The 26,461-nt window shown below is 36.5% G+C and overlaps 3 protein-coding genes across 7 annotated transcripts in view; 2 read left to right on the top strand and 1 right to left on the bottom strand.

Annotated features, from left to right (window-relative positions):
- LOC108340378 (molybdenum cofactor sulfurase) overlaps positions 1-11,974 on the bottom strand; it is a 28,495-nt gene extending 16,521 nt beyond the window's left edge. For 2 of the 4 annotated variants that reach the window (XM_017577718.2, XM_052878397.1), the window contains exons 1-10: positions 11,694-11,970; positions 11,454-11,552; positions 11,272-11,330; positions 10,719-10,879; positions 9,961-10,112; positions 9,766-9,892; positions 5,674-5,779; positions 5,547-5,592; positions 4,219-4,257; positions 3,989-4,145 (exon numbers count right to left, since the gene is read on the bottom strand). In XM_017577718.2, coding sequence (XP_017433207.1) covers positions 3,989-4,145; positions 4,219-4,257; positions 5,547-5,592; positions 5,674-5,779; positions 9,766-9,892; positions 9,961-10,112; positions 10,719-10,879; positions 11,272-11,330; positions 11,454-11,552; positions 11,694-11,826 — 1,079 coding nt within the window. In that variant the 5' untranslated portion in view covers positions 11,827-11,970. Of the gene's footprint in view, positions 1-3,988; positions 4,146-4,218; positions 4,258-5,546; positions 5,593-5,673; positions 5,780-9,765; positions 9,893-9,960; positions 10,113-10,718; positions 10,880-11,271; positions 11,331-11,453; positions 11,553-11,693 lie in introns of all 4 variants that reach the window. The other 2 variants (XM_017577719.2, XM_052878398.1) reach the window with 2 other exon arrangements.
- Positions 4,071-9,406, top strand: LOC128196779 (uncharacterized). Of its 2 annotated transcripts, none has more exons than XM_052878400.1 (2): positions 4,071-4,198; positions 7,344-9,406. In XM_052878400.1, the coding sequence occupies exon 2, from the start codon at positions 7,393-7,395 to the stop codon at positions 8,023-8,025; it is 633 nt and encodes a 210-aa protein (XP_052734360.1). In that variant the 5' UTR covers positions 4,071-4,198; positions 7,344-7,392; the 3' UTR covers positions 8,026-9,406. The 2 variants fall into 2 exon arrangements, with proteins under 2 accessions (XP_052734360.1, XP_052734359.1); XM_052878399.1 differs by having other exon boundaries at positions 4,075-4,198; positions 7,336-9,406.
- Positions 11,975-15,016: 3,042 nt separating the features above from the next.
- LOC108340272 (SCY1-like protein 2 B) lies at positions 15,017-26,369 on the top strand. Its single transcript, XM_017577527.2, has 14 exons — positions 15,017-15,730; positions 16,178-16,282; positions 16,842-16,952; positions 17,506-17,688; positions 18,033-18,159; positions 21,495-21,556; positions 21,651-21,737; positions 22,054-22,140; positions 22,643-22,756; positions 22,860-22,988; positions 23,391-23,453; positions 24,560-24,721; positions 24,861-24,979; positions 25,091-26,369. Exons 1-14 carry the CDS (start codon positions 15,239-15,241, stop codon positions 26,031-26,033), a joined length of 2,784 nt encoding a protein of 927 aa, XP_017433016.1. The 5' UTR covers positions 15,017-15,238; the 3' UTR covers positions 26,034-26,369.
- The last annotated feature ends 92 nt before the right edge of the window (positions 26,370-26,461 follow it).

The raw sequence follows: 26,461 nt of genomic DNA, 5'->3' as shown, positions 1-26,461 counted from the left end.
TAGTAAGAGTGTTATACTGTAAAGTACCTACGACTAATTGATATAAGTAGGATCTGAAAACATATCAACACCATATTTGGACAACTTGCAATTAGAAACCATAGGAGAAGAAATCGAATGAGCTTCACACATATGTGTTTTATGAAGCAAATCTTGTATATAAATTTTGTTTGAGGCATAAGAATAGATTGATAAGGTAAATATTTAATTTCAAGACCAAGAAAGTAATCAAGTTGTTTAAAAGAAAAAGTTTTGCAAAGTTTGGCTGTAATATGCTGGATCGAAGTAGTGGAAGTGTCAATTATGATAATATCAACAACATAAACCAAAAATAGATGATTGCTAATGGCTCTCTGTAGACGAAAAGAGAAAAATTGCATGTGCTACTGCAAATCCAAATTATCAAAAAGTAGTTTGCAAACAATTAAACCATTATTGTGGTGATTGTTTTAAACTATATAGTACTTTATTTAACATACAAACAAGAGACTTGTCATTCGCTTCAAAACCAAGTGGTTATTGCCATCAAGATCGAACATTCGAGAAAAGCATTATTGTCGTCAAGTTGAAACAATTTCCATCCACGAGAGGCAATAATAAGAATATTTCTAATTGTTTCATGAAAAATTAATTAAGAGAAAGTTTCATGAAAATAAAAACCACGAACTTGATGAAAACCTTTTGTCACGAGACGAGTTTTATACTTATTTATTTTCCATATGCAATATTCTTGGCTTGAAAAACTCATTTACAGCCAACAACCTTTCTATTAGAGGGTAGATGATAGGATATAAAGTAATAGGATATAATGGGTGTAGGATAGAAGAAAGACTTAATATCCTAACTGCTTTAGCAATTAGGATGGGCGGGAAGTGACTTGCATAAATAGAATTCTTGTATTGTTTTAGATACGTTTTGACAGTTATAGACTTTGACAGGAACCTTTGGTCCTGTGGGGGAGGTTAGGCTCCCAGTTGAGTGCTTGTAGAGTGTATCATACCCATTTGAATACAAGAAACCTATTCTTTCGTTATCTGTGTGTGCTTTCAGAGTGTGTGAGGGAGCATTCATAGTTAGGTTTCATACCCAGAAACCTAACAAATTGGTCCGACCTGCCGGATCCAATTGTAAGAGAATAGATCCCTTGGAGAGAAGAACGTGATGGAAGGAAGAATCAATACTTTGGAAGGAAGAATCAATACTGTGGAGAGGTGGGCCAGCGAACAGAAAAGAGTGCTAGCAGAATGGAGAAGAACTACCCAAGAAATAAAAGAAATGATGCAGAATATCAAGATTCAGATAAAGGGCTCAACAAGAAGTGATGAATCTGCCATGAAAGGAAAGAAAGATGGTTCAGAGAAAGATCAACATTCGGTTAACGAGAATCGCAGAAGGGGAAGAGAGATCTCGAAGGAGGAACGGGATGAAGACCGAGGAGACGCCCAACCTAATTGGGTAAAAAGGGTAGAACTACCAACTTTCGAAGGGTTTGATCCTATGGAGTGGATTGCTGGGGCGGAGAAAATTTTTGAGACTCAGGGGGTGATAGAGGAAGAAAAAGTGGGCCTGGCATACACTAGCATGGAGGGAAGTGCTGGGTATTGGGTCCGGGCTTCGAAGGCTAAAGCAAAGAATCGTTCTTGGAAAGGTCTGAAGGAAGCTATGGTGGTGCGATTTGGAGGGCAAAAAGAAATGAAGATTTACGAAGATGACGTCATCGACGCTTCAGGTACGGCTAGCGTGTTTCGTTGCATGCGCTCCCAAGCAGCTCCGGATTGAAGCATCATCGAGTCGCTCATTTTGGTGAACGAAGTCGCAACGGTGGAAGCCGATTGCTCCATCGCGCTCTCCTCCTACCAGCAGTGGAACATCATCGCCCAGAATTGCGTGGCCTTGGACGTGCAGTGCAACCTCGCTCAGTGCCGCCGCAAGTGGCATGTGTTGCTCTCTGATTACGACCGCTTCAAGGGAACAGCCGCAGTTGGAGCCAAGTTGTCGTCGAATTTCGATTACGAATTGATTGAGGCCGTCAAACGCATTGTGAGGGCGCGTGAGGAGCGGGGCATGGTTGATCCCGAGAGTGATACCGAAGCAGGGAACGATGTGCTTGACGCCCCCGTGGAAATTTGGTCCAAAAGAAAAGGGCAACGAAGTAAGTTCAGGCACCACATTCAAAAGCCCAAACTTGAACAAAGGCAAGAGGACAGCCATGAAGAAGAGCGTGAGGATAAACCATTCTTTCCGTGGGTGAAAAGAGAAGAGGTTAAGCACGTTGTGGTGAGGGTTGAAGAGAATAATACTAATAATAATAGTAACAGTGAAGGTGTTGCGGAGCAAGCGCTAAGTGATGTTGAAACAGTGAAGGTGAAGGTGGGGAATGTGGCCACCGAGAACCAAGGGGAGCAAAGGAGGCTTGCAGTTTTTGATACACCTGCAGAGGGGAGAGAGCTGCTTGAAGCATTGATAGACATCGAAGACCATTTCATCCGGGCTTATGATTCTAGAAAAGAGGTGACCAGAACGCTGGAAGTTAAGAGAATCAAGAAAGAATGGAAGACATTGGAGGAGGATTTGCCACCACCCAAGCCTCCAGACCTGAAGTTGCAGGTAGTAGCCAGTGGGTTCCCTTCATATGATAACACGATGATGAAGAGGAGCCAGGAGATCAAGTTTCACGGTTCCAACCTTGAGGACAAGATTGTTCTGCAACGAGGTGTAATGATAGGATATAAGTAATAGGATATAATGGGTGTAGGATAGAAGAAGTTACACTAAAATCAGGTGTCATGGAAGTACTAGACAAAGGATTTAAAGGCTGTTGAGGTTGTCAGATTTGAACTTAAAATATTGACTAAGATCTTTGACAAAATTTGGTGTATTTGGAAAAAGATCAGGAAAAGGAAATCTATGTTCATTAATAATAATATTCTTTGAAATATGTATTCTGCCACTAGATGATAGATGTTTGTAACCTTTGTGTAACTCTATCTAAAGAGAGAATTAGAGAAGATGAATTGAACATGAACTGAAAATTTTTATCATCGCATTTCAGTGGAAACATGAGTACAAAAATGTATTTATAGGCATTGCTTACTGAAAGTTGTATACTGACTGATAGCTGTACCAAGTAACTCATTAATAAAACCTACAGCTATACAAAATGACTTACATGTGATGACAATATAAACGATAAAAACTAACTTGTTTCTATTAATAGTTACAAACTTTTAGAGATCACATATCAACTAGAGATATGGTTAAATTATAATATATAAGTAGATGCAAATATCTACTTACAAACTGATTTTATGAAGGAGAGTTAAACTTAAAGTCTACTTTTTAATATGATATCAAAATCTATCCAAGCGAGGTTTGTTGCACAATTTGGGCCACCTACTACCATCCTACTATCAAACCACTAACAAATATCTAGTCATAGTCGAGATGTTGAATTCTTGACATAAGAGGGCAATTGGAAATTTCACAGTGACAAGATATATGACCAAATTATAATATATATGAGTGCAAATTTCTTCTTATAAGCCAACTTTATGAGGTTAAATTAGGATTAAAGTACACTTTTGAAAATAAACTAACAGTCCATTTTATCTTTAAAGAACCCAAGTAAAAATACATAAATTTCTTAAAAAATTGAACAATGAAAAAAAGTCATTGATGTCCCTTCAACCAGCTAAAACATTTGGGTTACGCTCCACAGAATTCCAATACAGCAACTCTAGCAACAATGTGATGCTGCTACAGAATCCCTATCACATACTTAGAATAACTAATTTATACTGATGTCTATTTTTTTTCTTTCCTTGATCAGATGTTGAAATTTGAAAAGTATAAGCAACAAGTTAAATCAGTCATATGATAAAAAAGACTAATATAATATATAACAAGAACTTCAAATGGTAAATAATATTATGATTGTAAATTCATGTCATAATCTGGATATTTTATATATTTATACAACTTTATATACCTTGATATTGCTGATACAGTAAGAGAAGACAGGATTTTGAAGCCATGGCGGATAGATACTATGCTCAAGAATGAAACAGTTCCATCCTCAAACATTTCCTCGATGCCTTCCCTTCTTTTAACAAAATCAATATCAGCAATGGATGCGCTAACCGTTCCTGTGATGGGGTCCTATCAATCAAATAACCATGTATAAACCGCAATGAAGCAGGTAAATTCTAAGCCACAAACCTCCACTAAAGTAAGTCTTCTTCAGTAGTGTGGCAGCATCTGCAATGTAAGAGAATAGAATAGTCAATAACAGAAAAACTTCTAGAGTCAAATTAATAGCCATGAGACACAAGTTTCACGCTCAAGAGAAACAAGGCACAGCATCAACAGAATTCACCCAGAATAGCATACAGTGAATCAATCAAGCATTTGCATCCTGAGATATAGATACTAGCATAGATAAATGTCTTGTACTTAAAGTCAATGGATCAGTGAATGAATGAATGAATAAAAGAATAAAATATAGTTCTAGCCAAGGTTAATAACAATATCAAATCATAAAAACTATATACTTTGTAGATAATTCAATTAGGGTTGAATGTTTGTGGGGTAGTTAGTGAGCTGTTAACTAACTGCTTGTAAAAGTACTATAAATAGTAATGATGTATTGTGATACATATGACTGAGAAATAAATTTCACATTTAGTACCCATATCTCTTGTTCTTTTTCCTTTTTCTTCCCTAATTTGTGAGTGTGTTTAGTGAAGATTCAAGCTGCATAGAAAGATGATAGGAGTGTTGACCACTGTTAATCTGAATTAAGGGGGAATATTATAAATAACTCAATTACTGTTGTATGTTAGTCAGGCAGTTAGTGGGTTGTTAATTAACTGCTTGAGAACTCGATGTCAGAAATGAAGATTAGAAGAGAAGAGCAAATGAATATGCTAGTAGACAGCAAGTCAGCTCTTAGCTTGGCTAAACATCCTATTGCTCATGGAAGGAGCAAGCATATAGAGACAAAATTTCACTTACTAAGGAATCAAGTCAGTAAAGGGAAGTTGGAGGTAAAATACTGTAGTACTAATGAACTGATTATGAGAAATAGAGAAGATTGGGAGAAAATATCCCTTGTGTGTTTAGCATACACATAGGGTAGTTTATTTATATTGTAAGATATGGGCCAATGCCCTTAATACAGAATAGACTAAGCCCAAATAACAGAAACACACATCTTAACATCTAACACTGATGGTTGATATTTTAGCAAAGCCTCTAAAGGCTGACCAATTCAAGTTGATTAGAGAAAAGACAGGATTATTGTCTACTGCTAATATGAATTAAGGGGGAGTGTCGTAAATAATTTAGTTAGTGCTGTATGTTAGTTAGGTAGTTAGTGGGCTGTTAACTAACTGCTCCTAATAAGTGAGAAATAAATTTCATATTGAATACCCATATCTCTTGTCCTCTTTCCTGTTTGTTCTCCGTTTTGTGAGTTACTCAGTTATATTCTAACAGTATAAAATTAGAATATATATCCATTGCCCACAACACAACCAGTAGCTTACCATTTCGAACAATGAGAGCTCCAAGCCCAGTTGGATAGCCAAAAAGCTAACAGAAACGCAGAAAGAAAAAACTTTAGTTTTCGAAGAAGTCCTTAGTAAAACAAAATTAAAATATATACTCTTTTACCTTGTAAAATGAGACAGCAACAAAATCAGCAGGATACTTAGATAAATCAGGTGGCATGGTAGCACATCCCTTGGCAGCATCAATTAAGACCATCCATTGCCCATTTCTTGTGAAAAGAAATATACAAATAAGCAAATATACGATCATCTATGCTTCACGCTTTAGAGAGTTTCAGAAGATAAATAAAATCTTCTCTCTCTCCATACATATAGACAAACATTGCACAAAATAAAAAAGAGAGAGTGGCTTAAAGAAAACAACAGCCCATTGTTTGTTTTTTACAGGAAAAGAAAAAAGTAAGCAAATATCTACACTTCAAAGAATTTTCAAAGACAAATAAATCTCTTCATATTATTAATTTTTTGTACTTGTTTGTAGGGTGGAAGAGTTCTGTATAATGGATCCTCTTGTACTATTTAGATAAAGTATTTGAATCATAATTTCTTCCATACTTTTAATCTCTACCCTAACCTTTTGAAGTGTTTCTCTGCACAAGAAACATATATAAACATTTTAAATGAAAGCTATAGCCATGAGGTGACAGCTCTGTTAGTTATAAATGTAATGATGAAGGTTATATCCTGATACAAAGAATAAGAGACCGTTTACAAACAGCTTAGAAAACAGAAAATAAAGAAATTGACATTTGCTTATATTCTCCTACACCAAACATCTATGCTTCAAAGAATTTCCAAAAAGAAATAAAGCTCTCTCAGAGTGACTTAAAAAAGACAAAGTAATTCATCTATATATAGTCTTCTTTTGTCATTGGGGTATCCATCATATTGAAAAGAACAAGACAAAGTGAAAGAAAAAGCAAGTAAATAAATATGTGAAGTATAAATGTTGTACAACTAATGCTCTCTTTTAGAGTGGTGTTTTTGGTAGATCTAGAGAGATCGTCATGCTGCTACATGTTTCTTTTTTTACCCTTTTATTCTTGATAGTTTCTGAGGATTTTTTATCATCTTGCTTCTTTACCTCTGTTTTCCCTCTTAAAACGTTTGCTTATAAAAGAAATAGAGTACTAAAGTTAAAGTTCCTGCATACAGGATTAGTCTCATTGATGTGTCCTTATATTCTAAAAAACAGTAAAAATGAACCAAGAAATCATGACTATTATAACTCAAGTGTTCAGAGATGTCTCAAAAGTAAATGTAGCTGTCAATATATGCATGTTGTAACAAGTAAAAATACAAAAAGGACAAATGAAACACATAGAAGAATCTGAATATGTAATGACTAATGGCCAGGTGGCAGTAGATGTGCATAATCAGAGAAAGAGTATAAGTGGGAGAATCAAAACAGTCAATCCAAGTCTCAAAGATTACATGCGGGCGTCAATCCAAGTCTCAAGGATTACATATGGGCAGTGATAGGATATAAAGTAATAGGATATAATGGGTTTAGGAGAGAAGGAAGAGTTTATATAAAGTTAATATCCTAACTGTTTTAGCAGTTAGGATGGGCGGGAAGGGAGGTCTTGTATAAATAGAGTTTTATTCTTTGTTAGAAGGGATTTTTTTTTTTGTATTCTTTATGTAAAGACAGGATATTGGCCTGTGAGGGGGATTAGGCTCCCGTTAGATCACTATACGTGTACATTTGTTCTTTTGGTTAATACAAAAGTTCTAATCATTCTATATATGTCTTCTATGAGAGTTGGTTAGGTAACAATTGGTCCGACCTACCAGATCCAATTTGGGGGAGAAGGGCCAAATGGAGGGCAGAATCGACGGAAGATTAAACGTAGTGGAGGGTCAACCGGAAGCTATGGAGATCGATGTGGATGGAATGAAGGCTGAGACAGCAGTGTTGCATCAAGATTCGGTAGTGATACGTCAAGACTTGCAAGAAGTCATGAGAATCTTGGGAGGAAGGAACCGCGACCAAGAGGGACAATCGAACGGAAGTCAAGCGTCCGTGAATGCAAATGGGAGGGCAAGGCAAGAAGAAGATGATGGAGGAAGAGAAGTTGAACGTCCGGAGGGGCAATACAGTTGGAGGAAACGAGTGGAGTTAGCGGCCTTTGAGGGACTCGATCCGCTGAATTGGATCAACCACGCCGAGAAGTTCTTCAAGTTACAAGGGATGGCGGAGGACGAAAAGGTGCGCCTGGCATACATTAGCATGGAGGAAAGCGCTGGGTATTGGTTCCGGACCTGGAAGGAGAAAGCCAAGAATCGTCCTTGGGAAGGTCTGAAGGGAGCAATGGTGGTGCGATTTGGAGGAAAGAACAGGGGTACAATCTGTGAAAGGTTGGCGGCCATTAAGCAGTCGGGGACGGTGGAAGAATATAATCAAGATTTCGAAACTTTAGTGGGTCAGACAAAGGGAGTGGCGGAAGAATAGCTAATGAGGTACTTTCTTGCATGACTGCAAGAGGGCATCTGCAATCAAGTTCCACCCCATGACCCACAAGAATTGAGGGAGGCTATGAGGATCGCAAGGGATATAAGGGAGGCCCACAGCGATGCAAAGGCTGGGAACTGGAGCACAACCAAGAATCAAGCGTCTTGGGGGCGAACGACAAGAGCGGTGACGCCGTCTGAGCCCAGTCGCTATAACCCGGAACGATCGGGAGGCGCCGAGAGTGTGGAGTCCGTGCGGAAGGAAGGAAACATGGGTGAGTGGGGTGGCGAAGGTGGGAAGTGATAATAAGGGTGAGGAAAAATCAGTTTTTCCGTGGGTGAAAAGAGAAGAAGTTGAGCACAACCTGGTGAGAGTTGAAGAGAATAATAATAATAATAAAAGTAACAGTGAAGGTGTTGCGGAGCAAGCGATTAGCGGTGTTTAAATAGTGAAGGTGGTGGATGTGGCCACCGAGGACCAAGGGAAGCAAAGGGGGCTTGTAGTTATTGATACACCTGCAGAGGGGAGAGAGCTGCTTGAAGCATTGAAAGACATTGAAGACCATTTTCTCAGGGCTTATGATTCTGGAAAAGAGGTGACCAAAATGCTGGAAGTTAATAGAATCCAAGAAGAATGGAAGACATTGGAGAATGATTTGCCACCACCCAAGCCTCCCGACCTGAATCGGAAGGCAGCAGCCATTGGGTTCCCTTCATATGATAACACGGTGATGAAGAGGAGCCAGGAGATCAAGTTTCACGATTCCAACCTTGAGGACAAGGTTGTTCTGCAGCGGGGTATAATGATAGGATATAAAGTAATAGGATATAGTGGGTTTAGGAGAGCAGGAAGAGTTAATACAGAGTTAATATCCTAACTGTTCTAGCAATTAGGATGGGTGGGAAGGGAGGTCTTGTATAAATAGAGTTCTATTCTTTGTTAGAAGGGAGTTTTTTTTGTATTCTTTGTGTAAAGACAGGATATTGGCTTGTGGGGTGGATTAGGCTCCCGTTAGATCACTATAGGTGTACATTTGTTCTTTTGGTTAATACAGAAGTTCTAATCATTCTATATGTGTCTTCTGTGAGAGTTTGTGAGGGAGTTGGTTAGGTTTCATTGCCCAGAAACCTAACAGGCAGGGTCTAATATGTAGCTATTCTGTTATGGAGAAAGGGAAAAGAATCTGACTCAAACCCTTCCTTTCTGCTTTTTTTGGCAATTCAACAATTTCCGGTTTTCAGTCCTTTCTCTTTTTATGCTACTCCAGTAGCTTTCTTCCATACTTGAGATAATACACACACAGATTTCATCCTTTGTTTTAAATTACTGCTTCTCTTGAGGGATTGGGTTTTAAACATAACACATGCACCCAAAAATCCCAAGTCACACTGCAGCTCTACTATTTAGGAATTTAGCATATACAATAAGTGTAAAAACAAAACTTGCATACATGGTTTCACATTTGAATGTTATAGTTTATTTAATTATTGTCTATCATATACTATTTTCAACAAAAACAATACTTTACCTCTCGCAAAGAAAACATAAAGAATATTTTGAATGAGGAAAAACAAGAAAATAATAAATTGCACAGCATAATCAGTTTGACATACAAGTCATTTGATAGATAGAGTCTGCATTATCAAATAGATATGTATAACTAAGTCTTTATTATGTTATTTGGACAAAAGATTCAATGCCATATTGAAGGAGTCAATAAGAGAGAATGAAGTATATTACTTGCAAACTGAAGAAATTCCCAAAATATTGCTTGAGTCTTCCTTGATAATGTTCACCAAGTCTAGACCAAATCTTAATCCAGAGAAATTGCACTCTGAGGGAAAGGCAAACAAATTATACACATCACCTGCATTGAAGAAACAAATATAATAAGTCATCCAACCCAGCAACATATCCATGACCTAAAGAGTTTACCTGTTGGCTCTCCTTCTGGTGATTCAGCGACATTTCTCCTTTGAACCTGGTGCAGTGACATCTTTGTAGAAAGTGTTTCTCCTGTCATTCCAGGATGTATATCTTCATCAATATCTACTGCAATGGCCTGTGCTCCATGATCAAGAGCATATCTATACTAGTTAAGGGGGTACACAGGATGGTGTTATTAGTCATCTAATGTAGCAGAGCAGTCACAATGGAAAAAATTAAAAACATATCCACATCTATCAGAAAGTAACAGGAAATTTGTACTACAGCAGTTTTATTGCAAGAGAAAATTATTTTCAATAACAGACAGAATGAAAAAATAAGACATTATCTGAAGACAAACTTGGTAAAGTAAAAAAAAAAATCACTGAAAATATTATATAAAATAGTTAAGTCCTCGAATCTTGTTGAACAGAAAAATGGTTTGAAAAGAAATGGAATTAAAGTCACATCAGGACCAAAAGAAATATCTTAATGACTTCAAGACATCTAATGCCAAGATTCATCCCATTTTACTAAACTTAAACAAAGGTATTGTTTCATCAGTACAGTGATATACTGAACAGTAACTATCATGATAAACTCATCCTTTTTCCTTACAACAGCTCAGTGACAGGAAAGTGAACACTAGAATATCATGATGTCACCTCCACGTTGTTGAGCATTGTTAACCTTCGGTATCCAGAAGTTGGCCAAAGGCAATTATTATAAAATTAAACAATGTATCATTTTTTAATTGCGTAGGATACTCTCTTATCCCAAGAACACTATTATGATTCTCCATTGTATACATAAAACTACTGCTATAATTCCACGGAAAAGCCTCTCCAACCAGCTTCAGCGCTGCTGTTGCCCCAGAGGTAAATATACATTTGTATTCCTTAGGTGATGCATTGCAGTAGTCAAGGACCTGCATGATTGATAGTTCAATAATACGTCCAAATGTAGAAAAAATTCCAGAACAAATATGAAAAAGTACAAAAAAGAAACACCAATAGCAATTTCCTAGTGAACAACTACTAGTTGGACACACCTATTTGGCTGACCCAACATGGTCCACTCCAGTCAACCAAAGCAAGACAAAGTAAACCCAGGAAAATTAATTACGTTCAGTTTGCCATTGAACTTTATTACTCTCTCCTTTATCATCTCCAGAAATAGATTAACAAATTCTTGCATAAAATATTAACATCCACTTTTCACTACAAAAGATACATCATCATCCCGAATCAAATCACAAAATTATCATAATTTAGTTGCAAAGAAGTTTAACATGCTAAATAATTAAAAATTTACATATACCTGGAGGCGGGCATTCTTCACAATGTCAAGAGTTGCAGAACTGGAGTCACTTTGGCTATCTAGTATCAATGTTAAGGAAATTCACTTCATAAAGTCGGTGTCAACCACCACTTACGCAAATTCACCCTGCAGTCAGTCTTAAGAATATTGAACAATAAAGATTGTGAAACATGTTAGGATACGAGGATTTCCATATACGTTATTAGTGAGATCGTTGAAAACTGATTCCATTTGCAGGTCAGAGTATAGAGTTGCCCCAGCATGGTCCAAGTAGACAAGATCTGTAAAAGCAGGAAAACCAAAAATAAACAAAAGAAAAACAGAAGAAAATTGACAATCCATTCGCAAGTGGAAATAGATATTATTTTATCATGTTGATAGCGTTTTGAAACTGGATAATCAATGGGAAGTATGAGTATGACCTTGAACTTGTAATCTCTTGAATTCAGTAGCTCGAATTTGATCAATGGATTTGGGGCCGTTAGGATAGCCGTAATGTTCACCAAAATCTCTGAGGAATTCTTCTTTGGCACCGTCGCCCATGTGTGAAGCCATGACTCGAGTAGAATGCTAGTGTGACACGGAACCGTAAAAAGAATCCCGACGAAGCTCCAAAGGCACAAATAAACTAAAGGGTATTGCGAACAAGATGGAAAGCGACTGCCCAAAAGCTTCTTCCATGAGCTAACCAGCCAACACATGGACAATATATATATATATATATATATATATAGAGAGAGAGAGAGGGAGAGAGAGATAGATATATATGCCACGTGCGCCGTTTTTTTGTACATCATGTGATAAAAGGTTTTTATTCCTGCACCCCATAACTACTGCTTGCACACCTATAACTTTTAACATTATCATTGATGTTTTATGGTGATTGGTTGATTATTTATTCTAGAAACTCTTTAAAATAAGTCTTTTGAATAAAAATAAAATAAAAATAGAATAATTTTTCCAAAATATATGTGATGTTTTTTGTTTTTTTTTAGAATATGATAAATACCTTTCGGAATACTATATAAAATTTCATTTCTCATAAAAGATCCATAATTCGAAAAGATCACGAATGATCCTAAAGATTTCTGATTAGGATTTTTAAAATGAAAAAAAAATTATAAAATGGTGACTTTTAGATTATTTATTTTAAAAATATTTTGGCACAAACTTTTTTGAAAAAAATTTCCAAACCAATATGAAATATTTTCTGAAATACTACATGAACATTTGTCTTTCTTTTACAAAGTGAGCAATTCAAAAACATTACAGATTATGCAATTTGAAAGTTTTCCCTAATTAAGGTGCAATAATAGCCATGGGATGCAAGAAGCAAAAGTCTACGCGAGGTAACGCTTTCACCAATACTATATAATCAAAACACATACGAATTATGGGAACTAACATGTTTCAAAACTCCACTTCTTTATTTGAAGTTCAACAATTTTCAAACGGTTGAATGTCAATTATATGTTGTTGTCATTTATTTTCTACAATGATGATATTTAAATAAAATGACATCCTTGGTGAAGACATACCATTTGTGTATATTTATGGTTATATTTTGCTCTTTACGTTATGAAAATAGTTATGTTATTTTAAACAATATTTATGTGGAAATAAACACACAAATGTGTGTCTAGTTACTTTTTATTCTTATTCAACCTAATATAACCAAAGCATTTGGAAAAATATAATGTGTACTATATCAATATTAAATTTACGAAATAAGAAAGTTGAACTAAAACTCACAAAGAGGAACACAATGGGCAGTTACTCGAGGTGGTTATTGGTGTGAGACGTAGCATTAAAAAAATCAGGATCCTTAAAACATAACCTAATGTTAGGTCAAAAAATAACATAAAATTTTACAACAAACTCCAGTAGTTAATGTAAAACAATAAACTAGGTGGTTAGTTGACCTGGTGGATGGTTAGTCTAGTGGTCGACTTGTGTGGTCGGCTTGATGGTCAGCTTGGTAATGAACTTAGTGGTCGACTTAGGTGATCGATCTGATGGTCAGCCTGATGGTCAGCTTGGTGGTCGTCCTAAGTGATTGGCCTAGTAGTCAATATGGTGGTTAACCTAATAATTGGCTTAGGTGATCGATCTGGTGACGTCAAAAAACCTTATGGTACATTGTTTAAGTGTTAAATTTAAGATGGACAATATAATGAGAAAGTTGAGAAAAGTAAATAAAAGATTTTTTTTTTTTGAGAAAGGTAGAGATAGGATTTGTGATGTTTTTTAATTATCCTCATAAATATCTTACCAAACAAACAAGAATTTGTAAAAGAATTTATACAATTTTTATATTTTTAAAATTTGTACAGAACTAATTTTACTTTATAAGAAAAGTCATCTTATATTTTTTTATTCTTATAAATATTTATGCAAAAAACTATCGTGAGAAATTAGTTTATTTTTCACTGAACCCCGGGTATTTAAGAACGTGGAGTTTAATATTTTAAAATTGTTAAATACTTCAATTAAATTACCTTACTATTTCTACTTTATTTATATATGACAACACTTTTTTTTTCTTTTTCAATATTTTATTTTTAATAAAAATAGTCAATTTCTTCATTTTTAATATGTTTTCATCAATTAAACAAAAGTTAAATTTTTTCGATAGGAACATATAATGAGGTGTTGTCATTTTTGAGTGAGACTTTAATTCCAAGTAATATGACCATTTTAGCCTCATGAGTAAATATTACTTGCTAAATTATCTGTTACAAGTGAAAGACCTAAACTACAAGGCAGAGAGGGATTTGTTTACTTTTATCTTTCTATTATTATTTGCACACACAAGGCTATAATTGTCTTAGACTTTTTTTTTAAAAGCAGATAGCCTAAACTTTAAATTATTCTCAAACTTTATCTCTCATAAATATATACCTTGAGCTTTAATTTCGTTGTTTTTCCTTTTGCTGCAATTCATTTTATTAGAATTTTTTTTAAGGATTAATTAAAATAAAGTTCTATTATATGTAGGTATTAACTTTTAAAAAAAAGTCAATAAGAAAAAAAAAATTAAAGTTTAAGGCGTATTACAAAAGAAATAATATTTAATATCAATTAAGACTACTTAAAATTTAGAGCATCTATAAAAAACATTAAGTTAAGGAGGTTAGACTCTATCTTCCTAGTTAGAATGACTTTGTTAGTTGAGAACCACACAGTATACCACCAAATATGAGTTAGTTATTAGAACCGTGTATGTCACATTGTTTGGTTATTTTAATCTTAAAATACTAAATTATGTGGTTAGATTACTAGCTTAAGTATTATTGGAAACTAGTTGAAATATTGGATATAGTTGAATTTCATATATTAGTTTAATAATTAGGATTTGAAGAATCATCTTTCATAAGAAATTAAATAAAAATTTTATTTGTCTACTAATTTTGCTATATCATCATATCATGTTATTTCGAATATAAAACAATGTCCCAATAGGAAATCGTTTTTGACTTCCTCTATTGAGACCAAGTTCATTAAATATTTATTAACTATAACTAATTTTGTTCTAGAAATTGATAATTACTTATAATGTTTTTTTTTCAAGTTCTTGTTTTTATCACAACTTACTCTAATAGGTTGAAAGTAAATATGTCTGAAAAATCTTAAAGATATATTTATGGTTTTAGTTAATAAATTAGAAGGGTTGAATGGTATAATAATTTTTTTAGAAAAAAAGAAAAAAGAAGAAGGAAGGCATGGTAGAAGAAAAAGATGAAGGAGGACAAAATAGACTAAAGAAGAAGGTGGGTGTGCTAAGGAAGATGAATGTAAGAGCATAGAAGGAGAAATAGAAAGAGAAAGGGAAAAGGAGGAGAGAGAGAGAGAGAAGGTGATCGGGGCACAGTGTAAATCTGCAATCCATCTTCAAAAACTGAATTGAATTAGAGGGAGCTGTGCCCTGTGACGTGCTGTTTAATTCAGTCATAAAAATCTTCGAAAAATGTCGCTCAATATGAAAACCCTAACCCAAGCATTGGCCAAAACCGCCGCGGTCATAGAGAAGAGAGTGCAGACAACGGTGCAGGAGGTCACGGGCCCCAAGGCACTTCAGGACTACGAGCTCCTTGACCAGATCGGCTCGGCGGGGCCCGGGCTCGTCTGGAGGCTCTACTCGGCCCGGGCCCGTGATCCAGCGCGCCAGCACCAATACCCTGTCGTCTGTGTCTGGGTGTTGGACAAGCGCTCTCTTTCCGAGGCCCGAATGCGTGCGGGCCTTACCAAGGCCGCCGAGGATTCCTTTCTCGATTTGATTCGGACCGATGCCGCCAAGCTCGTTCGCCTCAGGCATCCTGGGGTCGTTCACGTCGTCCAGGCCCTCGACGAGAGCAAGAACGCCATGGCTATGGTCACCGAACCCTTGTTTGCTTCCGCTGCCAATACTCTTGCCATTGTTGATAACATTCCTGTTCTTCCTAAAGATCTCAGGGGAATGGTACCTTCTTTTTTTCAGTTCCTTCTTATACGTAGTAAATGATCCACATCTCGTTTCGTTTTGTTACGTGATCTGCTAGCTTCACTCGATCTACTTCCTGCTTTGCTGTTTCTTTTCGGAATAGACTTCTATTCTAGTCTGAGTTCGTGATGTTTTGATTCAGTTGTCTCAGAATTTTAATACCGTGGTACATGAATCCCTGGGATTTAAATCTGTTTTCGCTTTAGTCTCTGTCTTTATTTTTGTTGGTCCCTGTCTTTGAATCCATTAGTCACTTTAGTTCTGCCTTTAACTTCGCGATGGACTGTAAGCATAGTAAATTGTGCATATTAGAGGCTCGAATTTTAAATTTTTGGGATTTACTTACATTTCTCTAAATTTAGGGGACTAGAATGGGGTTTACACTTATTTTCACTTCTTGCTGAGGATAGAGCCTTTGCTTTTCAGGAAATGGGACTGTTGGAGGTGAAGCATGGTTTACTTCAGATTGCAGAATCCCTGGACTTTCTCCACAACCAAGCTCATCTTATTCATCGAGCTATAGCACCCGAGGTGATAATCTTTTAGCATTACTGCAACTCATGGTCTTAATATGGGTCGCAGTTTCGGATTTCATGATATTGTAGGAAATTGTGGACAATGGGGCCACAATTGTGGTCGTTGACACCTAAAAAAGTATTGACGCGACTTAAAATACAGTTGTGGACTATTTGAAAATATTGCTTCAACTTAATTTCCCCCTTAATATTTTTTCTTTTTTCTTTTTTGTTTAGCCCCATATTTTATAAACGAAGAAATTCTGGCTAGTAAGTTGCCCGTGTATGGCATATTACTGGAAATGGTTTATAGCAATTAATTGTATTGTAAATTTTTTTTGTACCCGTCGGTAGCATCTATGTATTTCTAATTGTCACTTTCACAGCCTAGCTTAACCTTAAAGGTATTTTATGCTCTTTGAATTCTTTCGGAGGTGTCCTATTTAACCTTTCACAGTTCATTCATATGGACCGCTTCTTCGTTTAATAGTTACCCTGTGGTACAAATCCTTTTTTGTTCCTTCATTGTGAAATTTAAGATTGGTGAATTAAATATAATTGTATATGTTCTGCAGAACATTCTTATCACCTTGAGTGGAGCCTGGAAACTTGCTGGATTTGGTTTTGCAGTTTCTGCCACTCAGACTTCTGGTGACTCATCTAATCTGCAACCCTTCCATTATGCTGTGAGTGGAACAATTAATAAGATTAATATTAACTTTGTTCACTTGATCTCCTTGATGTGTATATGATGTCTATTTTTTGGTTTTAATACTAATAACTCATTTCTATAAATTTGTTATATATATTTGATCAATTCAGTGTTATATTACCAGTTATATTATATAATTTTTTACAAAGTGATTCTTTCGTGTTATATGTTTCATCTTCATCAGGATCTCAACATTTTCTTCCTTTGCTTATTTTTAGACACAAACTCTACTTTCAGTACCCTTATATTCCTCTGGAAGTAGACGTCTCTGCATTTTGTAATCATACCTGTGCTATTATTCTTCCTGGTACATGTAACATGATTGTGTATATTGTGGCTTGATTTTCGTGATTATAATTGTAATATATGGGTCTAAACTGCGATTTATAAGAAGGCCACATAAAGTTATCACTTCTAAAAGAGAAATATACTATCTCTATCTCTATCTCATTCTCATCCTCAGGGGCAAAGTAAGTTTTGCTTAAACAATCTGTAATGGATGCTATTTCACTTCAACTTCTGTACAGGAATATGATGTCGAGGACTCTATTTTGCCTCTTCAGCCATCACTTAATTACACTGCTCCTGAGCTGGTGAGGAGCACTGGGTCTTCAGCTGGGAGTTCATCTGATATTTTCAGTTTGGGATGCCTTGCCTATCATTTAATCACCCGCAAGTCTTTGTTTGACTGCCACAACAATGTGAAGATGGTACATACAAATCCTTTATTTTTTTACCTTGTGTAATTAAGTTTTTTTTTTTTGGACTGCCACAACAATGTGAAGAACAATGTGAAGGTGGTAGGTACAAATCATTTAATTGCCCCTCTACTGCAATTAAGTTGTACTGATTTTAAAGTTATAGATTTTTGTTTTTAAACTTTCTGAATAGATTCTCATTGATGGTTGCACGTGTCTTGTCCTTGAAGAGACTTTTTAATTACTTAAGTAGAAGGAAGGAAAATTATTAGTTTCATTACTTGACGACAAGATTTTAGGCTCTATTATTCATTCGTTAGAAGGTAATAAGAAATTTTGGTTTTGTACTTATGCAGTACACAAATACCTTGACTTACTTATCCAGTGATGCATTCTCATCTATCCCATCAGAACTGGTTCATGACCTGCAAAGGATGCTTTCTCCGAATGAGTCTTCCAGGCCAACAGCAATGGATTTTACAGGTAAAGATAGCTTGGAGAATCAATGCATTTTCTCCATTGCTTAAATAAAAAACACATGACATCTTAGAGTAGTTTTTTTGGTGAATTTCTTGTAAATGAATTTCTAATAGGTGTTAATTTCATTAATTAAAGCTTTTGGTGACATATCTGAACAGGAAGGTATAATTCTACATTTCACAACAGATGACTCTTGAGTTGGTTACCTTGATGGCGTATTCTTAGGAAGTGTTTGAACCTGAAAGTTAGAATATTTGAGTGCTATTATATTATCTAGTTAGGTTGGTTGTTTCACTGGTCTAGGCTAGTACTGCTTGTAGTGCATTACTAAATAGGTAAAACTTTTGTAATTTATATCACATCAATATCAATCTATTATCATTCATTCAGAATATTATTGTGAGTCTCCTTTCTTTTTCTCCTAAACATATCAACATGGTATCAAAACCATTGTTTTTCTTTGAATTTGGGTTTGATCCTAACTCAATCATACATATTTGCTTTCAAGATAAGGTTTCCCCACTTATATACACACTTTTCGCCTTATCTCTAGTTAATGTAGGATTTGGGTTTGTCCTAGGACACCCTCTCATGCCCAGCCATATCGGTTTGGTGAGTGAATAATATAGTAGGTGGATCCATTGACAAGGCTAAGATACAACTCGATACCATCATAAAAGTTGGGTTTGTGCTTTATCTCAACCCTACAGAACAGGCTTGTGAGGTGATGGTTGTCTCCCACTCCTATATATACGTTACTTTGGCCTTATTTATATTTAACATGGGACTTGTGTTTTTCCCTATAGTTAGTGTCTTGATTCCCCCATTATTCTCCTGTTTTCACTGTGCTGTAGGTTGTGGCAGCTGTTCTCACAGCCTTGCAGCTACTTTTCTGGAAAATCTTTGTAGACTGGGTCTACTTACCCTTGCTGTTAAAGTAAATCTCACCGGTTGAGATCTTAGGGAGCAATTTGTGCTCTGTGCAGTATCCCTACATCACACAGATCCATAATATCTTTAGGAATCTTCTTGAATGGTTGAGGGACAGAGAATGATGCTGTGAGTGGCTGAGAGATGGAAATAGGGGCGAAGTTAGTTACGTAAGTGTGGTGCAGTTATTAGATAATGCAGGCAGAGTAGAAAGTCCTCTGGGTGAAAATTAAACATGTTTATTTTGGGTGGGGGCAGTAGTTCTTTGTAGGAGCTTGGCGGTTGGTTGCTGTAGAAGGGTTTCTCCACTATAATTTTGTTCTTTACAGAAACAATACCCACCATTTTCTTCACTTCGTTTAATGATTTCTGTGTTATTACCTATACCGCTTCTTGATTGCATCAAACTTTTCCCATCTACTGGATTTGTTGAGAGGGGAAGTCTTGAGGAAAGGGATCAGAATTTTAGGAAAGGGGTAGTTGAAGGTCGCATTAAAAAATGGATGCTAAGATTGCCATTCTGGAGAATGAAATGACAAACCTCAAGACAACCTTAGCAACAATGCTGTTGATGGTGGAAGAAATCGGTGTCAATGCTGGAGAAAGGTTTGGGTCAAAAGCAAAACACAATGATGAGATGACATCAGAGCATGACGAAGGTGCAAAAGATTAGAAGTCTCCAAGAATTGAACAAGCTAGTAATTACGGTAAAGGCAAGGGGAATCATTGGAGGAATTCCAAAGCAGTTCTTGCCAGTGTTTGATGGTGACGATCCCCACACTGTTGAGATCTCTAGAGTGTAAATATACTTCCAGGTGCAGGACACAGAAGTGAATCTAACACAGTTATGTATGGAATGACCACTATCCATTTTTTCAATTGGCTGCTTTATGAGCTAGGGTTGATATGGGAGCAGCTCAAATCAGAGCTATAAAAAAGGTATGGAGGGACAAGCTATGAGCTGTTAAAAACTCTACATCAATGGGCCAGTATTAATGAAAATGTATAGGAGTTTGAGAGGTTGAAGGCTCAGATGACAAGGTTGCATTCAGTGTCCACTGCAATTGTCCAAGTAATTTCTTGAAAGAATTCTTCAAGTTACTAGAGACTCAACTTAAAAAATGAGTTTGGCTTCCAAAAACAAATGGGCAAACCAAGGTTGTTAGTAGGTGTGTTTAGATTGGAGAATGTTGAGATGCTTTATTACTGATCAACTCTGGACTTGGTTCAATGCTTGCATTGGGCTGAATACTGGTATGAGTTTTAACACTAATTTTCATGAAACTATAGCCGTGACACCCTCTGAAGCAGCTTATGGAAGAAAGCCACCCATGAGTACAATGTTCGTACCGGGTGAAACATGGTTGCAAGCAGTTCAAAGAGAACTAATTTGTTGGGATGAGGATCTTAGGACACTGAAATATCATCCCAGAGAGCACTAGGGAGGATAAATATTTGAGAGAGGAGCTTTGAAGTAGGAGAATGGGTTTTTTTTCTCTCTGAAATTGCATCCCCATAAACAAGAATCAGTGCCAAGATCGGTCTGGATGGTTCTATGGACATTTTTAGTTGCTGGAATGTTTGGTTGAAGTGGCCTATAAGCCTGAACTCCCTTCCACTTCAAGGATACATCTCATGTTCTTGTATCATTATTAAAGAGGGCTGTTGGGAATTGTCATGTGGAAAGAGTTGCCTGTTAGGCTTGGAGAGAGAATATGCTGATGTGCTGGAGCCTGCTGCACTGTTAGCAAGCCTCCAAAGTTCAACCTTGACGCCAAGGCTGAAGCTGAAGACAGTGGCAGTGATAGGGCACAAAATAATTTAAAGAATTTGGAAATCCAGAGAGAGGTCTTGCACATTCATGTTAAACATGTCAAGTGGGCCTAAAAGACTTGGAAGGTGTGCACTAGGAGGAATAGAGGGTGATGCTGTGATGGTTGTGTTGGAAGAGAGAGGGAAGTAGGGAGGAAATTAGTTATGCGAGTGTGGTGCGGTTACTAGAGATGGGATTAGAGTAATAAAACGTCTGTGTGAAAATTAAGTATATTTGGTATGGGTTGCTGCTAGTAGTTCTCTATAGGAGTGTTGCTCTTTGGCAGTATCTCTACATAGGAACCTGGCTTTCTATACTGTAATTTCTTAGTTCACTGAAATTAACACTCACCTTCTCTTAAGTTCGTTCGGTGATTATTGTGTTATTGCCTGTACTGTTTATGGTCTGCATCGATTACATGTGTAATTCTACAGGATCGAGTAAGCAAAATCATTTGGTTGTCATTGAATATTGCAATTAATATAGTCTCTGCTGGCTGTTGGAGCCTTTAGATAGTCTGCTGAACATGATTGCTGTATTTCTTGGCTCCATTATAATCTGTCATCATGATAATATGTGCTTCTCACTTTTGCAGGATCACCATTTTTTCGGCATGACACTAGGTTGCGTGCCCTACGGTTCCTTGACCACATGCTTGTAAGAATTTTTAGCTGTCTGTTAGTATTACAAAATGGATAACATGCAAATTTTAGAGTTGAATTTCTTGATTATGTGTCTTCTTTTCTTTTAGGAAAGAGATAACATGCAGAAGACAGAGTTCTTAAAAGCATTGTCAGATATGTGGAAAGATTTTGATTCCCGTGTCTTGCGATACAAGGTATGCTATATGCTGTTTTGCTAAAATTTCTGTTTTGTTTCCGCTAGTCAATTTTATCTAGCTCTCTCCCATCATACACAATTCATGTACTCTTGCTAGCATTTACAATTCAGTATAATCTTACTCTGTCGATTACTTAGTCCTGTGCCCTGTAACTTTGATAGCCAATATGTACTCTCTATCTTTCATGAATTTTGAATTTATGTTGCATGTGTTAAAGTCATGTTGTTCTGCTTTCTCCAAATATGGTTGCTTCTAAGTTATGATTTTCTAATTTTGTCATTAATGTAATTTGGACAAATAAATTTTCATGCAGGTCCTTCCACCACTTTGTGCAGAGCTTAGGAATGTGGTGATACAGCCAATGATTCTACCAATGGTTCTTACTATTGCAGAGTCTCAGGTACTAATATCCCCTCTTACATTTCCTCACTTCCTTAGAATATCTAAATTTTTGAGTCTCTGAAGTTATTAATAATTGTATTGCTCTGATTTTTTTTTTAATTTGGTTTTAATGGAGACCAATGGTGTGGTTCGGTCCCTATTTTTATCCCCCACCCATCCTTGTGAGATGAGGCTTTGGTTGTTTCTCCTGACCTACTGGTTGTTAATTTATCAGATATCTCATTACTTGTGTCTGCTTGCTTTATTTTGAAGCAGACATTCTGTTTTTTGCTTTATCTTGATCTATGGTTTAGGAAATTTAACAATTCAGTCTCTACAAAGATGAAATGAGTTAATATTTTGTTGCAACTGTTAACCTCTTTTTTGGTTTTTGATAAACAAGAGTAGTGTATCAATAATAAATCACATACATGCAAGGGATTGATTAATATTTTAAGTTTCTTTTTTAATTTTATGGAAATTCATGAAATTGAAGTGCAAAGAATAATATACTTTTTCAGGACAAGAACGATTTTGAGCAATATACACTTCCAGCTCTTGTCCCCGCGTTGAGTACTGCTTCTGGTGAGACACTGTTACTGCTTGTGAAGCATGCTGATCTTATAATAAACAAGGTAGTTGAGAGTTTATATAAGTTTCCTTATTTTGTTGATTGAAAATCTATGTATCTAGTGGCTAAGTTTATTCGAACTTATCAGATCATTATTGTTATCTTAGACTAGTCAAGAGCATTTAGTTTCTCATGTTCTTCCAATGATTGTTCGGGCCTATGATGATAATGATGCTCGTTTGCAAGAAGAGGTCCTGAAAAAGTCTACATCCCTTTCCAAACAACTAGATCCCCAGGTGAGTGCTCTTTTCTAATGGAGTAGACTTGAATTCTTCAAATTGTCAAATGTTTTCCATTGAATGTTAGTACTTTGTAAACTGGGAACAAACTTCTTAACTTCTGTTGTTTCAACTTGCAATATTTGTTTTTGGGGACTGTTTAAACTTTATGATTTGAACGACGAAAAGGAAAAATGGAGAGAAAGGCTAACAGTTATAATGAATGTACCTTATTGTAATAAGTTACAATAAATTGAATAATTCTTGCCATCTTAATTGTCACCTTATTTCTCCATTTCCCTAGTGTTGTCCAGCCCATAACCAGATAAACTTAACACTTTTTTAAACTTCAATTCAAATGTTTGTTTTCAAAGTAGGAACATCTGTTGTATTTTTTAATTTTCTTGTTCTACCTATCAGCTTGTCAAGCAAGTGGTTTTGCCCCGCGTTCATGGATTAGCACTTAAAACAACGGTTGCAGCGGTATGTTAATATTTTGTTTGAACTTTTACCTTTACTTGTAATGTCTCAGCTTGACACTCTGCCCACACACTCAGATGCACATATATGGTGTTTTTGTAGCATCTAACCCTAAATCAGAATAATTAGATCCTTATTTGATTGTAGGGTTGTTATTTAATTAAATTGTAGTTATTAGCATGTCAAAGTTTCATATAATTTTTTTTTTCATGTTTCACATATTTCCTTCATTTAACAAATGGACATTCTGGTGTCAATACTGTTGTTTTTGTTATTATCTTATTTCAAATTGCATTATGAACATTACTGTGAGGTCCGCGCATTATTCTTCAAACTCTTGCTGGACAAGTGTTATGGGTTTCTAATTCTTTGAACCTTTCTTGCTATTGTATTTTTGAAGCTCAACCTTGATTTTTGTGCTTTGGATGGGTTCTGGAATGGGTGATGGGACTGATTTCTGGCACCTTTTTTTTTGAATAAATGAGTGTTCTATTCTTGGTTGGATTCCGTGAATGCAATAACCTTACTCTGTTATTGCAATCTGGTTTGTGGGTCTGCTAATCTGTTTTGGGGTATTCAAATTTTGAGCTGTGCTGGTCTGTGAGTGATGCTTTTGTGGTACCCCTGTTTCTGCCACATAATCTCAGTCTTTTCTCATTAATGTTGAGAATTGCTACAACTAACTTCAACTGTTTTAGAAACCTATTTTGTTACAAGACTTGTCTTTGATAGGTTAGAAGCCTTTTGTTTTCTTACAAGGCTTGTCTTTGGTAGTTTAGGATCCTTTGTCTTGGCTTGTACATAACCTTACAAACTTGTATCTGATGTGCATTCAGAGTTGGGAGATTCTTTAATGCTTAACGTGATTTTGTTTTACCCAGCTAGATGTGTATGTTATTTTATCATTATTATGGCTTATTTGTGTTATTTGATGTGCGTGTATCCTTGAATTTAATTTTATATAATTGGTAGGACTTTCGTGTGATAATCTTGTGTTTTTCTTTTCTGCCTCCGATCGGAGGTAAGATCTGAGTTTGACATTGTGTTAGTAAGCTGGTCTTTTCTCCTTATATGCACACATATCTGTATTTCTCTCTTTTGTTTGATAGGTTAGAGTCAACGCATTGTTGTGCCTAGGAGACATGGTTAACCGACTTGATAAACATTCTGTCTTGGACATCTTGCAAACAATTCAACGCTGTACTGCTGTTGACCGTTCCCCTCCAACCCTTATGTGTACCCTGGGGGTTGCAAATTCTATTTTCAAGCAGGTGATATTTCCAATGATATTTGCCAAACATGAATCTTAGTTTTTTATATTATTGACTGCTATGATCAATGATATTTGGAGTTGTTGTTAAATAGCATTTTGGAGTAATACCTAAGTCTTGTTTGATTTCTCGTATTCAGTACGGAGTAGAATTTGTTGCCGAGCATGTTCTTCCATTGCTTATGCCCCTCCTGTCTGCTCAACAATTGAACGTCCAACAGTTTGCCAAATACATGCTCTTTGTCAAGGATATGCTCCAGTATTCTTTAATTTTTCACACCCTCTAACTCTTACATTTTCTTTGTCTTCCCCTCTGTTCTTGATCTCTGACAAACCTCTTATATTTTTTGGAATTGTTTGCTTTGTACAGCAAAATAGAAGAGAAGCGAGGAGTGGCTGTGACTGATTCTGGAATGCCAGAGGTAAAACGGTCTCCCGTGGTTAATGGTGTTCAATCCGAAGCCCTGCGGACAAGCAGCAGTTCTGTGCCTGCTTCAGCTAAAAGCAGCTCCTCTTGGGATGAAGATTGGGGTCCCAAAACAGAGTACAGTGCCTCATCTACTGAGAATTCTATTGATGCAGCCCGTCCATCTCTGGCAGGCAGCCATGTGGGTCAAGTAACATCTTTACAAAAGCATTTGTCCTTAACTGCTTTATCTGCTCAGCAAACAACCAAGTCATGCCCGTCAGTAGATGTAGAATGGCCACCTCGGGCATCTCCTGGTGTTACCCCACAATTTAGTGATACTGAGAAGCACACAATAGGAGCAGGAACTTCATCCACGTCTAATCTTGAATCTGATGATCCTTTTGCTGATTGGCCTCCACGTCCTAATGGCTCAGTATCAAGTGGATCTGGAATTCCCAACAATGGTAGTTCAGGAATGCCACTGAACATTGGGTTTAATTCGATGACAAATACTTCAAGCAATATTGGTTCCCAAACTAGCATGAGTTGGTCTGCTAGTCCCCAAATTTCTGCAGATCCCATTAGTTTGAACTCAAGGACTAGTTCCACAGTGGGTAGCCTGAATAGTGGCCTTGGGCATCAGAATTCTCTTGGGTTCCTAAAGCAAAGTCAAGCTTTTCCAGCATCCAATGTTTCATACAATAATGTTCAGTCACCAGCAACAGATCTAGGATCAATATTTTCTTCCAACAAGAATGAACACATTGCGCCTAAACTTGCACCTCCCCCATCATCTGCAGTGGGTAGAGGACGAGGAAGAGGGAGGGGAGCTGCGTCAACCACTAGGTCCTCTCACACTAAGTCACACGCTGAGCAGCCACCCCTTTTGGATTTGTTAGGGTAACTTGCTTCTATTGCCCATGTATTAGTAGGTTACTGCTGAGATTGTACATTTTGTGCAACATCCCGTGCTTGGAGACATTTAGTGTGATGGGAGATTCCAGAAAATCTTGCCAGGCAACATGTTTTAAGGGACGGCTACTCTATGTAAAGGTTTTGTTGTATGTTGCTTAGTCTATAGTGATTTTGCGAAATTTGGATTATTATTTCTTATTTTTTTGTCCTTGCTATGTTATATTTCATTCTTAGGGCTTCGGGCAAAGTGTATTCAGAAAAGTCCTTGTTACTGTGACCGGGTTGGAAATAATAAAGTCTGTCATAAAGTTTCTTTTGTACACAAGGATTTGAATTCTGATATGTATGATTTGACAGTTAGCATGTTAGAAATTGCGTAGGTTGAGATGCAAGACGTCCTGGGGGAAGAAATGATGT

Source organism: Vigna angularis, chromosome 5, assembly GCF_016808095.1.
Source record: "Vigna angularis cultivar LongXiaoDou No.4 chromosome 5, ASM1680809v1, whole genome shotgun sequence".
Taxonomy (NCBI): domain Eukaryota; kingdom Viridiplantae; phylum Streptophyta; class Magnoliopsida; order Fabales; family Fabaceae; genus Vigna; species Vigna angularis.
Note: the sequence above shows the minus strand (reverse complement) of the source record. Positions and strands in the feature narration are given on the sequence as shown.